At 49.4% G+C, this 15945-nt stretch overlaps 1 protein-coding gene across 1 annotated transcript in view; it reads left to right on the top strand.

Annotated features, from left to right (window-relative positions):
• The window catches only part of LOC138223991 (latent-transforming growth factor beta-binding protein 3-like), a 44831-nt gene that overhangs the window by 24877 nt on the left and 4009 nt on the right, over nucleotides 1-15945 (top strand). The window contains exons 11-14 of the mRNA XM_069180181.1: nucleotides 189-317; nucleotides 3996-4133; nucleotides 5196-5336; nucleotides 8993-9121. Of these exons, the coding sequence (XP_069036282.1) occupies nucleotides 189-317; nucleotides 3996-4133; nucleotides 5196-5336; nucleotides 8993-9121 (537 nt within the window). The remainder of the gene's footprint in view (nucleotides 1-188; nucleotides 318-3995; nucleotides 4134-5195; nucleotides 5337-8992; nucleotides 9122-15945) is intronic.

The following is a 15945-nucleotide window of genomic DNA, read 5'->3' as shown; positions in this document are numbered from 1 at the left end:
CGATTAATATTATTATTAAACATATCTTAATGGTTTTTGCCAAACTGAGCACTTCAGGGGAGTAAGCTCTCCTGAGGGCATGGGCATCTGTTGGCACACAGTAGGTGCAGTTTCAGGCTCTCTCTTCTCACATGAATGCTTTGTCTCATTCCTGCTGGGTGTTTTGGTTTCTCTCTGTGTCTTGGCAGATATCGACGAGTGTGTGCTGTTCAAGGAAGAGATCTGTAAAGAAGGCCACTGTGTGAATACACAGCCTGGGTATGAGTGTTACTGTCAGCAAGGCTTCTACTACGACAGTAACCTGCTGGAGTGCATTGGTAATTCTGTTCTCTCTATTGTGGTGTCTGTCTGAGCTTTAGTCAGAGGTAGGTGAGATGTAGCTGGTAGTTCTACCCAAAGCCACAAGAGGGCGCATAGAGGTCATCTTAAAAGGGAACTGCAGAGCTATTTTTACATTTCGGGGTTATGATGCCTGGCAGTGATGAATGCATGTAAAACCACAATGAAACTACCAAGTACACGGGCAGGTGTACAAGCTCCAGTTTACATCCAAAAAGAGACAAAGTTTCAAAGTATGCGTAACGCCATATTGCTGTCATTGATGCAAAAACAGCCCTATTAACACTGTAAACATTCTTTAGACCAAGCGAATTTCACTACGATATTAGCAGTAAAATATTTTCATCAAACCGGCGCGTACAAGGCAACACGTTTTTTAGGTACTTTAAAGCATTGGAATAAAAGAGCAAGCTGCCGACTGACTAAAACACACTCATAATAATTAACATTGTTAGGAGACCATGTTTCTCATTTGCTTACAGTTGCAGGGGTACAGTGAGCAGGAAGGGCCACTTTCATGCCACAATTCGTTTGAACTCTCACTCTCCAGCGGTTTCTCAACAAGGTACCAAACAGTGCCTTTACCTCAAAGAGGCTCGAGAGAGAGAAAACTGTTTCAAACGTCACCCACTCTCCGCAGTCTAGAGGCAGTTTCCACCTTTATACGTCTTGCTGATCATATAAGGGGAGGTGCAGTCCTAACGTCTCACACCCGTTTAGCAAATCTCGTAACGCAATCAATTCATTGACGTTTTAGAAAAAAAGACAAATTCCAAATTAAGTCTACAATCATGAACTTTGTGAAAGTACTGTAAGGTTGCCATGTTGTCGAGATTTCATGAGAGTTGCGACTTGAAGCAGCCCTTCCTGCTCACTAGTTCCCGTACTGACTAATGTACAGAGATGTGAAGAGGCCCTTCCTGCTCACTAGTCCCTGTGATGACTAATGTACTGAGATGTACGAGGGAATAAGTACAGGTTGTGCAGCAGACATTTCACTGCAGAAATGTTCCAGCGTGATCCGCAGGCAGAGTTAACCGGTGAGCAGTGTTTGTCAGTGAAACCGTCTGGAAAAGAAGAGCAGTATTTCTACTGGATTAGAAGAGCTGGATCCACAAGCCTGCTTGTTTACAGGGTCACAGGGCCGCTTCACCTCACCGGAAGTCCTGCTGCCTCGTTCTGAATCGCAGAAACATGGCGCTGAGCAGACCTGGAAATGATGAAAACAGGAGGTTTTACAAGTTACTGTGCACAATTTACTTTCACCGTAGTTTGAAATGCACTCATCACTACCGACTTTTTCTAACCTCAAAATTTAAAAATGGTGTTGCAGCTCCCCTGTAACTTGGAAAGTTCTGACAGCAGAGGCCCGGTTGAGGGCTTGAATTCAAGGGAACTCCTTGGGCACCAGGTCTGAACCATCCGATTGCTTTTTTGTTTGTCTCACTACACACACTAAAAATGAACAGCCAACACAGAAATGAGAAAAACAAAACAACAAACAACATTCCGTTTTCTTTCTTCGAAAGTCAGTTTGGCAAGTTCTAGCATGTGTGGAGTGCCGGAGTTTTTTTTCCCAGGGCTTGTCCTCATCTCCTCCATCGGATACAAACATTGAAACTCATAGAACAAAGACAGATCCTGCGGGAGGCTTTATAAAAGCAGGTCCTGGGACAGTTTTCTTAGCCCTCCAGAATAAAACCCCAAATTGGGAAAACAAAATAAAAAAAGGGGTAATATTTTTCCAGATTTTGGAGCAGACATCCAACGGTGGCGAGTTTGCCCTGTTAATCACTGGAGCATTGCAGAAGAAACGTTTGCTGTTTAAGCCCCTAAATAGTTCCAATAGAATTAAGACAGAGACGAGTTCCCTTCATTGATCAAATCAAACACGTCTCACGCAAGGCCAGTCGTTCTGCAATCCACTGGCACAGTCTGTTTACCTCAGTGGTAGCTGATCAGCTCAGCCAGTAAGAGTATCATCCCATCATCCCGAGCTTGTTGGTTGCTGGTTGGCCTGACTGCCTGCTCCCAAGCACAGGCTCCTGTCTGCCTGAGCACCCCCAGAGCTGGGCTGAGGTATCCCCGACTTTCCTTAGCGCAGCTGATTTCCAGTCAGTGACTGAAGAGTGAAACCCAAACCAGAGAGCACAAGTGGAAGCTGTGTGGGAACGCATTTAAAAGCGAAAACAGGGGGCCCTTCTTTACACAGAGGGCGGTGGGAGTCTGGAACAAGCTGCCCAGCCCTGTGGTTGAAGCCCCTACCCTGGCTGCTCTCAAGACACAGCTGGGTGAGATCCTCCAGTCAGGACAGGGCCACTTTACACAAAGGGTGGTGGGAGGGGGGCCCAGCCATGTGATTAAAGCCGATACCCTGGCATCTCTCAAGACACAGCTGGATGAGATCCTCCAGACAGTCAGGACCACTTTACACAAAGGGTGGTGGGAGAGGGGGAACAAGCTCCCCAGCCATGTGGTTGAAGCTGAACTGCTTTCAAGAAACAGCTGGATGGGATCCTCCAGTCAGGACAGCAAGCTCTTCTTTACACAGAGGGGGGTGGGAGTGTGGAACAAGCTGCCCAGCCATGTGGTTGAAGCTGAACGTCTTTCAAGAAACAGCTGGATGACGTCCTCAAAAAAACGAACAACTCACTACCGCACAGGTCACAACAGCCAAATCGTTAACTAGTTAACTAGGCGAACGGTCAATGAGGTGAACTTCTGATTCCGAAAAGGAAAATAGCTTTTTTCTTTCCCTTCCGGGCGTTCCTCGAAGGCAATGCAGTTTGTAGCTCAGCTATTATCCGGTCTCGGTCTCCATACCTGGAAATGATAGTAACTGGGAAAGCAGGGGAGAGCGTTGACAAGTCCAGTCAGAGAGACGGATAACAAACCTTTCTTCTTGTCTTGTCGTCTGAGCGTCTGGGGCGATCATGCAGGGGACGAAGATTTTATTTTTTCTCTTCTGCCTTCGTTGCGTAAACCAACAGGTACAGCTGGCACTGTGCTGGGGACTCTCGCAAATTAAAGGGCTTTTCCGGCCATTCTTCCATCTGCTAACGGCTCTATCCAATTCAGGGTCACTGGGGGGCCAGAGTCTATCCCAGCAGGCGACAGGCACATGGCAGGGTACACCCTGGATAGGATGCCAGTCCATCACAGGACGCACACAGACACAGACACACACTCAGACCAGGACCAATTTTCCCAAAGCTGCTTAACCCCCCAGCCAGGATGTCTTTGCACTATAGGAGGAAACTCGTGCAAACTGATGAAGAACATGCAAACTCCACCCAGACAGCACCCCAGTCCGCAAGGCCAACCACTCCGCCCAGCTAAATGGCTTTTGAAAGGGCAAAACGTTTGGCCATGTCGTTTTTTGTTTGTATGATTAAAAGCTGTGTCAAAGATCTCTGTTTGAACACCTATGTGCTGTATAGGAGCAAGGTTAGGCTAGCTGAAAAAAACAAAACACTGGTGTTGGGCACGCCTCTGAAACGTCACTTAAAAGCCCACCGTCGTTTACTAAGCTGGGGGTCACGGGTAGCCTGAGATGCAGGCCTGCCCCCCAGTCGACGAGAGTTGGGTCTTCCCTGCTGCGGTGCCGCGATGAAGAGGGGAGCTTGCCCTGATCGGGCGCTGTTCTGTGCCACCAGACGTGGACGAGTGCCACGACGAGTCGCTGTGTGCCAACGGGGCCTGCGTCAACACTAGGGGCTCCTTCTTCTGCACCTGCACCCCCCCCTGGGCCTCCGACTCGTCCAAGAAGAAGTGTGTGATGCCCGCGGTCGTAGGTACGTGGCAAGGGAGGAAGTCCTGTTCTGAAGGGCAGCAGACCGGTCCTGGCCGGTACACTGCAGCAGCGCGGCGCGGCTCTTCGAGATTTAGAAAGTGTCAGAAAGATGCTTATTCCTCGTCAGGGCCACAGCACCTCAGAGGCTGTCCCAGAAGCACAGGGCACAAAGTAAGGCCACCCCCTGGACGGGACACCAGTCCACCACTGGACACACATACACACACACACCCTGGACGGGACGCCAGTCCATCACAGGACACGCACACACACCCACACACCCCCTTGTCGGGATGCCAGGCCATCACTGGACATGTGTACACACACCCACGCACCTGGACGGGACGCCAGTCCATCACGGGACACGCGTACACACACCCACACACCCTGGACGGGATGCCAGTCCATCACAGGACACGCACACACCCTGAACATGCCAGTCCATCACCGGACACGCACACACACCCTGGACAGGACAGCAGTCCATCACTGGACACGCACACACACCCACACACCCCCTGGACGGGACAGCAGTCCATCACTGGACATGCACACACACCCACACACCCCCTGGACGGGACAGCAGTCCATCACCGGACACACACACACACCCTGGACATGCCAGTCCCATCACATGACACGCACACGCACCCACACAACCCCTGGACGGGACAGCAGTCCATCACTGGACACGCAAACACACACACACACCCCCTGGATGGGACAGCAGTCCATCACCGGACATGCACACACACCCTGGACATGCCAGTCCCATCACAGGACACACACAAACCCTGGACGGGATAGCAGTCCCATCACAGGATACACACACACTCACATCCCATGGACGGGACAGCAGTCCCATCACATGCCACACACATGCCCTGGACGATACACCAGTCCATCACTAGACACACACACACACCCTGGACGGGACATCAGTCCATCGCTGGACACACTTTGGGAAGTGAGTTTGGGAAGCCCCGTTCTGTGTTGTGTGCTGTTGTCTGGAAGCAATCCCCCCACCCCCACCCCCGCCTAACACGGCAGGGTGCCGTTGCAGATGTGGACGAATGCCAGGACCCGGCCAACTGCAAGAACGGGCGTTGCCTGAACACCCTGGGGTCCTACTACTGCATCTGCTCCCTGCCCTGGACCCTGGCCACCGACCGCAACAGCTGCATCCCCCCCGAGGAGCAGGGTGGTGAGTAAGGGCGTACCCATCTTCATATTCGAAGGACTGCCCCCCAACCCCCCCAACCCCGACCCCACCCCGACCCCTTCAGCGCGATTTTGAGCCGGCGGGTGTTGCTTAAAATGGAAAGGGACCTGTTGAAAACCGCCGCAAGACGGGACCTCCTCCTCCTCCCTTGGCCTTCATCTCCAGTCTCCCTGGGATCTTATTCTATTACGCCTGCTGGCTTGTAGAGCAGCAGCAAAGATCCGTCGGTCTTTAGCCAGTTCTTCTATGGTATCCCAGCTACGGCTCACGGCCTGCAGGTTCTCCTTCCACAGATCTCCGTCAGGTGGTTTCGGGGTCTTCCGCGCTGGCGTCTTCCCCCTTCAGGAGTCCAGCGCAGGGCAGTCTTAGTGATGGAGTTCTCCCTTCTCGCGATCCGTCTCCCCCGTCTTCTCTTCCCGACGGTGGCCGTACTCTCTCGATGGCATGGGGGGGCTAGCCTTTCTTCGCCCGGAGGTAGTCCTTGTTCCGGGAGAGGCGTAGGATCCTTCCCAAGCCTGTGGGATGAAGTGTTGTGAGCTGGTTCAGATCTCCCTGCGCCATGCCCCAACGTTCTGAGCCATACAGAAGAGTTAGGGTTAGACACAGCTCTGGTATAGCTTCAGCAGGGTGCGAGTACTATATTGGGGTGACTTCCAAATGTTGTGAAGCATCCGTAAGACATTTCCGGCTTGAGTTAGTCTGTTCTGGATGTCCTTCTCCCTGGGTCTGTTTCGGGACGAACCAAGCGCTGACGATCTGAAATCTGTGCCTTTCCTGAATGTGGTTTTCCACTGATCGCGGCTCCTGGTTTAGTAGCAGAGCTCACAAAAGAGGCCCAAATTAGGGAATTTAGGAACTGTAGAAACTTCTAATTGTTAAATATGGTCACTGATATTTAAATACGCACAGCAGTGATTACCTCTCAGCTCTTCGGTCCCGGGTTCATTCTGTTCCGGACTGGGGCATCTTCCGTGTGGAGTTTGCATGTTCTTTTTTTTTTTGGTGTTCCGTTGTTGGCTCGTCTTCCAATGGCATGTCGGGGTCTTTAAAATGTCCCAGTGTGCTTGGGCGTGTGTGCGTACCCTTTAAGAACCGATGGCCCATCCAGGGATAGGTGTTGAGTCACTGCTACTCTTACCAGGAATAAGCAGATTTCACATAATGGGTGGACACCTTTTTGAATGTGTTTCTGGCCATGTACTGTTACTCCGGTATATTTTTAAATTGGTTTCAGCAAGGCTGTGATAAGAGCATAAAAAAGGTACAAATAAGAGGGGCCGGGGTGTTCATTTTAGTGACGTGGCTGGGTGCGTGTTCCAGACTCCCACTCCTCTTAGTGTAAAGGCTCCTGCCCCCTGTTCTCACTTTTAAGTGCACTGCTCTGTGGTTTCCGACTTGTGCCCTTGTTCTTCCTGCCTGGCCCCGTGACGAGCCAGGCAGAAATCGATCGTCGCGATCCTGCAAAAGATTCGGGGCGTCAGACGAGCAGGGGATCTCCTCAGTCGGGCTGACAGAGGGAAGGTCACCCGTCAGCCAATAGGTATTAACAGCAAGATGAAAACAAGAGGGACAGGAGACCTCGAATTGCGCCGTCCCCGGTTTTGGCAGGTTCCGTTCAATTTCAAGCGATCCCTGTCTGATTGAAAGAGGCGAAAGGGGTTCTTTGAAAATATGAATATTGGTACGACCCCTGCGCTTGAATAATCCATGATGGGTGATTAACGAGGGAGGGCCAGGGAGGGGGGGAGATCTAAGCTGGGGCAGTTCAGTCAGAGCAGAAGGATGAGATGATAACTGTCTCCCGAACGTTACAGGTAAGTGTGACTGACGCACACAGCTCAGCCATGTCCCAACCACGAGGCAAATTCCGAATGTTGTCTGCAGTGTTGAGAGAAACAGGTTTCCACATCAAGAGCAGGGATCACACATTCCTCAGTCTTCCTTCCTTCCATAGTTCACACATATGGAAACTACAGTACATCACCTGCTGCCATACGGATGGAATGACCAAGATAAAAACATATCGAATGCACACGTGAAAAAACATTGCAATGCAGAAAATGCACTTCATTGGTAGAACGTGCATCCTGCACAGTGCCCAGATACTGGAAATCTGAATGCAGTCTAAAATCCGTCTTTTAACGTTGCGGGAGTAACGTCAGTATACATTGAAATATAATGACAGATGTCTGAGATATAATGATATGCGTTTTAAAAATGCATATTTGTTGATGGTCATTAACATTTGATAAATGTGTTCCAGTATGTGTTTTGGCCACTATTTGTAATGCAGGATGCAAACCGGATACCTCTTATTGATCTTTACACTGGTAAATAAATGTTGCGCTTTTACCACAATTTTACCATACTCCTGCTGTGGACTCTAGGGGGTCTCTACTCTGTTTTCACTTGCTTACTATAGTACTGGCCCCCAGGAAATGATGATGGGAAAGCCACAGAACTGTCACAAGACAATGATCAGTTTACCAAGATATCTCTCGTCTGTCTTGAGAGAGATCGTCAGCATATACACGTCTTTATCTGTCAGTTCTAAGTAGGCTAGGAGACTCTCGATAGCAGGTATCCTTGAAAATCAGATAGACAGAGGCCCCCTGACACTGTGTCTATCACAGAAGATAAGGAAAAGGCTTTATAGTGCTGTTTTTTTAAACCTGACACCAGTTCGGGCAGAGCGATGGCACTGTGGCTCAGGATCTGCGCCTGTGGCTGGAAGGTTGCCAGTTCAGATCCCGCGGCCGGCAGAGGAATCCTACCCCATTGGGCCCCCGAGCAAGGAGCAAGGCCCTTCACCCCAACTGCTCCAGGGGTGCTGTATAAATGGCCGACCCTGTGCTCTGACCCCCAGCTTCTCTCTCCCTGTCTGTGTGTCTCATGGAGAGCAAGTTGGGGTATGTGAAAAGACACATTCATAATGCAAGACATTGTATATGGCCAAAAAAGTGATCTATCTCTTGAGTTTAGACTTCAACCGTTAGGCCCTGCAGAGTGCAAAATCGCTGCGCAGAAAAGCACAGGTTTTGAGTAACTCAAAACACCCAGATTGTGACATGTGAGCAGAGCAGGAATGAGTGTGTATCAGGTGTTATACAGTATGTGGTCATGCTGCATCGATCTGCATCTGCATCCATCAAACCCCCAGAAATCAAAGAGCCTGTTGGTTTCTCTGTCCTTTTTATGACGTCACTTCGAGTCTCAGCATCAGCTCCCCCACACTGCCTCCACCCAACGAGACCGCCCCGTCTTTCCGCCCTGCACCACCTGCAGTCATCAGCGCGATCAGTTGCCTGACTAGCCAGCCGATCAGGGAGTCTGCTCGAGTGTTGTGCGCGCACATGCCTGTGGCTCGAGGAAGGGTTGTGTTTCAAGCCCCTCCTTTGATTTCGCCCTGGGGGCCGAAACACATGCCTCTTTTGCTACCCCCCCCACCCCTCTTCCACGTCCCCCATGGCCGGGGGGGGGAGGGGCTGGGTCTCGACCCAGACGAGGCGGTCCTGCTTTTGCCTGCCCGTGCCGCTTGTTGGGGAGAGACAGCAGGGAGAGAGAGAGAGACACCTGTGCGATGTACCCGGATTGTTTTTGCCTTGTGTAACCCCCATGTCTGTGGTGATCCCTTGCAGATGTGAATGAATGTCAGGACCCATCCTATTGTAAGAATGGAGTGTGTATCAATACGCCTGGTTCCTATCACTGCATCTGCACTCAGCCCTTCACCTTCAGCGCTGCGCTCAAACAGTGTGTCTATGACGGTGGGTATCAAACGCTGCTGAGCAACTTTAGCGTGAGGGCTAGCTGCTGCCAGGGTGGAAGTGGCGCTGGCCAGGCTGGGCCACGTACTGACTGCAGGAGGGGGGGGGGGGGTGCCCCCATTAGTGACGGGCCCAGGGGGTCGGGGCCGACCCTCGGCACAACAGAGCCTCCTTCAGGCCGCCGACTGGCCGGCAGGAAGCCATCAGCGTGACGTCGCGTGCGTCCGGGAGGAGGTCGTCACCGGGAATCGAGATTGCGGGTTTCTCCCCCTCCCTTTCCCAATTCCCCAGTCCCAAATTTCGGACGGGCTGCAGCTGCTTTTTGTGCGCCGTGTGCTTGTTCAGTTGTCGGGAAGGCAGGCGGTAAAACTTGAGTTTCGCCACTCGGAAGAGCGACATTTCATAGCTTGACAGAATCACGGAAAGGAGGAAAGCGCAGTAAAAATCAACAGCCCCCCATGAATGTTTCCTGTGATTATAATAACAATCGCTTACACTTATTGGACCCTCCACTCAGAGCTCTTTCCAGGTCATGGGGATCCCCTCCACCCCCAGCAGTGTGCCGCCCCCACCTGGATGAGGCACCAGTCCGCTCCCCTCACACCCCAGCTCTCAGTGGGGAGGAGAGCAGAGTGATGGAGCCAGTTCAGAGAGGGGGGTTATTAGGAGGCCATGATGGCTAAAGGCCAGGGGGGAATTTGGCCAGGACACTGGGATAACGTCCCTGCTTTTTTCGAGAAACGCCCTGGGGTTTTTAATGACCCCAGAGAGTCAGCACCTCGGTTTAGTGTCTCCATCTCTATACTGGGGCATTCGGACCCACATAGACCGCAGGGTGGCGCCCCCTACTGGTCCCACTAACACCTCTTCCAGCAGCAACCTTGGTTTTTCCCAGGAGTCTCCCCTCCAGGTACTTGCCAGGCTCACTCCTGATGAGCTTCAGAAGTTTGCCAGATGTGAATTGCAGGGTAACATGGCTGCTGCTTGGTGTTCGTGTGTGTGCAGTGCTGTCCAGTCCTTGTCACTTGTCAGGCTTGCTCCCACTGTGGAAGTGGGGTGGGGTGGAGGGGGTTGGAGCGCTGCAGGGTCAGCTGGCATTTGCCACAGTAACCAGCCACCCCTCCACGAGCCTGTCACACTGTACCGGTTACCATGGGAAGTACAGTCCACCAGTAAACCTGCATTACCTGCAGGGCGATTTGCATCAACAGCCGCACCAGGTGGTGCAGAATCTCTAAGGTTTGCTGGGAAGGGGGTACAGAGGTGACCTCTATGACTGAGTCTGCTCTACGAGTGTCGCTCGAAGCCCCTCAATTTTATAATTCCCCCATCTCCTGTCTTGTACTTCCTCGGATTCCTGACAGCGTTTTGTTTTCTACCATGTCTTTTGGATCACCCCGTGCTCTGGTTTCTCTCTACACTGGTAATCTCAGCTTAGACCCCGGCTTGCTGTACAGACTGTTTGTGCTTCGCTACAGAGTCCGTACCAGCTTTGACCACAGCCAGTTTCTGACCACAGACTCTGGATTTCTGTTTCGCCTGCTTTCCCCTGCTTGTGCCATCTGGTATACCTGTCCCCTGCTCTTGGGTTCATTTTCCAAAAAAAATGGGCAGCAGCTTTGTTCCTGTGCGAGCGGAGCTTTCTTGCATTTTCACTGTGGTTTTACTATGCTTTACTGCACTGCAATCCACCTTTACCATGGTACACCAGCAAACAAGTATAGAATCTACCCCCACCGAAGAACCCGTCGAGCATGCGTGTTTCTCAGCCTCCAAGCTGTTATCTCATCACGGAAAAGCCTCTGCTCAGAGGGCAGAGGTGTGCGGGTTCGAACCCGTCCGACTCTGGCTGACTCATTTCCGACTGGAACACGAGATCTCCGATGCAACTGGGAACAAAGGGATGTCAGCCCCCATAATCTGGAATTCTGGGTGTCCGTCCTCCAGATGACATGAAAGCCCTAAAGGAGAGGGTGTCTTGGTGTTACCGTATCAAAATCAATATTGATATTGATATTCACCTGCTTTGATAGACATGACGAGGGTCAGCAGACACTGTAGCACATTATACATTATACAGCATATTATAGCATTGACTTTAATATTTGCAATGCTGTACTTCAGTGTTTTCACAGAATCTATACCATCGCATATTTAACCTCTAGTGTATCGCAAGCCTTATACTTTTGATTTCTCAGGAACTTCAAAGCATTTATTACAAATACTTAAAGGTTAGAACCTGTAAAAACTAAACTTGGTTCACGTAAATATCTGAAGTTAGAAGGAGAGGTAAAAGAAGGTAAGTTCTTGTTCAAAAGCCTTTGGTCATAAAACTGCATATGATTCACTGAAAGGGAATTCAGAACCCTGTACTCTACAGTATCTCTGGGCTTATGAAAACATGACTGCGATATCTGCAATCCCCCATGAATATCTTTATATACTCTTTGGGGAATTAAAACCAAGGGGTTTTCTGATATTGTCTTAACTTTTTTGGCAAAATTATTTTACACCATCCATGTCTGTTACAATACTGTAGCAGTCCACCCCCTAGGCACTGCACTGCCCCTTGACCTTTGCCCTTTCACCTTTAGCCAGGCTAGCTCCCTCCTCTTCCTTGTCCTTCTTAAAGTGGGGAAGGACCTTCTCTTCCTTCAAGTCCTCATGTCTCTGTCTCTGTCTCTCTCTCTCTCTCTTGCACCTGATCTCCCGCTCTGTGATCGGCTCGCCCGCTTGTGATCTTCCTGGGCAGGAAAGCTGAGAGAGCCTGGATCTGCTATTCCTGCCTGGCAGTTCTGCACGCGCGGGCGCAGCTGGGATCAGTGCCCTGCGGCTTAATCCATTTAACGGCTTTTAATGACCCCCCTCCTGCCAGGCGCTTGACGCTGCTACGCTGCTTTCCGTTGAAGCGCCTTGTTCTCCTGCATCTGGAGGTGGCTGAGCTCTGAAAAGATGTTACCCGGCAACCGTTGGCGGTGATGGCCTCACAAAACAATTAACCGCGTACAGGCGCTCACCCCGCTGCCCGTTAATAACATGACACGCATCCCTTTTTCTGAGTGGTGAACCATTCAGGTTAAAAAAACGGTTCAAAGTTTGTATTCAGTACGAAAGGGCGCCGCAATGTAATATAATAGGAAAATGATATTGCATAATATAAATTACTATAAAAAGTAATAACATAGGATACTGTTGTATATTATAGCATGTATTCCTGTCTAAAATAATGTTGTTAATGATGTAATGCAAAGTTATAAACAATGTTGCATAACTAGATGTTTTGAGTTAGGACTGTCATGATTCAGGCTGTGGTCAGGATTATGATGTTGTTATTAATTCCAGTCGACAGCAGAACCTAGTTAATATTTCATCACGGTCTCGCCGTTAATGCTTCAGGATATATATATAAGTAAGCGCTCCTTATAAGTAGGCCTGTCAGGACTGCATTTCCCAAAATCCTCTGGGGGCAGTAAGGCACTGCTCTCCGTCACCTGATTGGTCGCCCAAAGACAATGGATCAGATGACTGTTTAAAAAAAGCAGTAAGCAGAAGTTACCTGGCTCAGGTCTTGGTGCAGACAGGGGTTCCGCCCTCAGCCCCTCAAGACAGTAGGCTTCCATTCACACAGACTGACACAGGACGCCTCTGCTTCCTGGGTTTTGAACCGTTACCTGACCAATTGTCTTCCTGCAACTGGTCAGGTGACTTGAGAGCAGCAGCTCACTCCCCCAGAGGGTTCTGGGGAATGTGGTCCTGACAGGACTGTTCTCTCATAGTAGTTGTAAATTCCATTTGAAATCCCTGATCCAAAGTGTTGTCCTGTAGTCTATATTTCAGATTTTAGACTTTATAAAAACACTATATTAGGCAAATACTACAGTATAGATTATATACTGCTTTGATGTTTGTATCTGGTTGATTTGTGAAGAGGCTGTATATTAGTTGAATGTACAGGGTAGTCAGAAAAATGCTCTGTTGACTGAATTATAAGTTTGTATTTTGTGTAGACAGTGTACTCCGAATATTCATGTTGGGTACACCATTCTGCTTCTAGAAAACCCCTAATATCATCTCGGCTTACCTTCAGCATTGTGACATTACTGATTCTAGTTGGTTAATACCCACCCAAAGTGATTCATCTCTCATCTCCTCCACTTAAATTGATTTTCTGGAATGGTTTTAGCGCTTGTGCTCAATGGCCAAGTTCAGTTCCCCCCCAAAAAAGATGTGAGTTAAAGAGGAACATTTTACTCTTCTCGTTCAAAGCTGAGATACTGTAATAAGACCACATCATCAGCTCCTTAACATCCATAAATCTCATAAAATTAAAACACCCTGGAGATGCTTCTTAACAATATTATGACCCTTTGTATCTCAGCAGAGAGTTGTTATTACAGTTTGTAAAACTGTTAAATCTTTTTTGTAAATTTCTAGCAAAAGATGAAGTGACCAGTTTACTGTTGACCTGAAAATATATATTTATAGGTTCTATATATATATAATTAAAGATGTTTTCTGGTCACATGTGCTGGTATCTTAGGGATTTACATGGTAATGAAATGTGCACACAGAAAGTGTCGTTATGGAGCTCCTGTTAGGAGCTCGAGCAGTACCGCTCGATGTGAAGGAGAGGCGACAATCCTGCAGGCAGGCTTCAAGTTAAATACACAGTAGCTGTCAGTAGCAAGACTAGGAATAATACAAAACGGGAGTGTGTTCATCAGTGAGGTTCTTGTAACCATGCATACATATTCTAACTGCTCCATCCAATTCAGGATCACGTGGGGGCCCGAGTCTATCCCAGAAAGCAATGGGCACAAGGCTGGATACACCTTGGACGGGACACCAGTCCATCACAGGGCACACACACACTCACACCAGGGCCAGTTTTCCCAGAAGCCAGTTACATCGACCAGTACGTCTTTGGACCGTGGGAGGAAACTGGAGCACCCAGAGAAAACCCATGCCAACGGGGGAGGGGGACATGCAAACTCCACACAGATAGCACCCCGAGTCCAGACCTGAACCCAGGGCCCCAGCGCTGTAAGGCAGTAACACCTGCCACTGCACCTCCATACCCTACCTTTCTGGGTACTGTTAACTGAAAATAGCAGCAAAGAGGTGGGAAGAGGTCAGATAAGTCGATCTAAAGAACTATTACACCACAGGCAGAGGTGATGATGAGCACCAGGGATCCCCTATGGGTTGGAACAGGCCTGGCCAGCAGGACTTCTGAGCCTATGTAGGGCTCAGGGACAAAGTCCAAATGGACAGACGCAGTAGAGTGCTTGTTGGAAGAAAGAATTGACCGGACTACTTTAATAAACATCAGACCCTAGATTGGGGTATATTAAGGAAAGCAGTGAAATTCTCTTCACATTGAAGGTTTTCGTAAGGGAGATCAGTAGGTCGCTTACTGTATCCACTAGCAACTCGAGCTGGGCAGGCCAGCTCTCTGTCTCTCATTTATAACTTCTTTATGTTTTCATGAACTGGGGGGAACGTCTAACTTAGCGCATGTCATTTAACCTCATAGTTTAACACCGTGGAAAGAGAGCACCCCTCTACATTTCAATCTGACTTGGCCGTGAGTGTTTTCGGTATCAAAAACCAAGAATACGTATTGCATGCTCTAAAACTGCATGAGTGAGGCTGCTGTATTTGCGAAGACGAAGGTCAGCATTGGGTGAATAGGGCGGCTAGTCTGTTGACTTCAGGATCTGTTGTTCCAGTGGAATGTGTGGATTTTGTCGGCTATAAGGATCCGATCCCCAAATTGTCGGTTCGCCTGTTCCCCCCCAAAAAATGCTCTCATTCCTGGTGAAAGTCCCGGATGCTTAGGGCTTAAGGCAGGCTGATACCCCCATACCCCATACCGATGTACCACACACAAGCACACAGGGATAAATTCAGAGACGCCAGGTCTTTGGAAGGTGGGAGAAAGAGGAAGCAACCTGTTTGACTGTAACGGGCCTCAGCGCGCCTGAGCCAGTTCCAGCAGTGACATCACATCTAGCAGTGACATCACATCACCCCCCCCCTGCAATGTAGGCCATGTGGAAGATGTAGAACTCTCTCATGGTGGAGGAGCTATCCCCTGTCCAGGGAGGGGCGCTGTGCTGTGAGCGATCAGGATTGAATCCCAATAGTAGGGGCAAGAACACATGCACTCTTCACAAGAACATGGGACAGACCATGCAGACTCCACCCAGAAGGTATCTCACTCCCAAATCAAACTCGGGACCCAGAAGCGATGAGGCAGTAAGCACTAATTCCCATGTGACAGTTTACTATTTAGAAATACGTCTACCATTTATCTGCATCGTGAAAACGAGAATGTAGGGCTGATTTTTAAGCATTTTTTTTTCAATTCTTTAAGCCTAGCACAACAACACTTCCATACACTCCACCATTATTGAATTCCAGTGCATTCCAGCAGTCTTTGGAGGGGTGCAGAAGGTAATTCGGGTATTTAAATAGATGCCTGCCTGCTCTCTCAGGGTGTCCTCTCCAGCTTCTGAACAGTGCTGTTCTCCTACATCTTCTGTATACAACTACTGTTGCAGCAGCTAAAAATGTCACCAGGTTTATCAAACAGGTATATGCGTGTGGATTTGCACACCAATTCCTACACACTTGATTCAAATCCGAATGAAGGTCCCTGTAGAAAGTCCAAGGCAGTATGCCGTACAAATCTAGCTAAAACGAATCAATGTCAGGTGTTAAAGGTCGTAGTGATGCAATCTCATGAGATTTGAAATCCCTTGATTAATACAGAACATACCAGAGCACAAGGGCCCCGTTGGCCCTGTTTGGTTTCTTGC

This window comes from Lepisosteus oculatus, chromosome 18 (genome assembly GCF_040954835.1).
Source record: "Lepisosteus oculatus isolate fLepOcu1 chromosome 18, fLepOcu1.hap2, whole genome shotgun sequence".
Taxonomy (NCBI): domain Eukaryota; kingdom Metazoa; phylum Chordata; class Actinopteri; order Semionotiformes; family Lepisosteidae; genus Lepisosteus; species Lepisosteus oculatus.
Note: the sequence above shows the minus strand (reverse complement) of the source record. Positions and strands in the feature narration are given on the sequence as shown.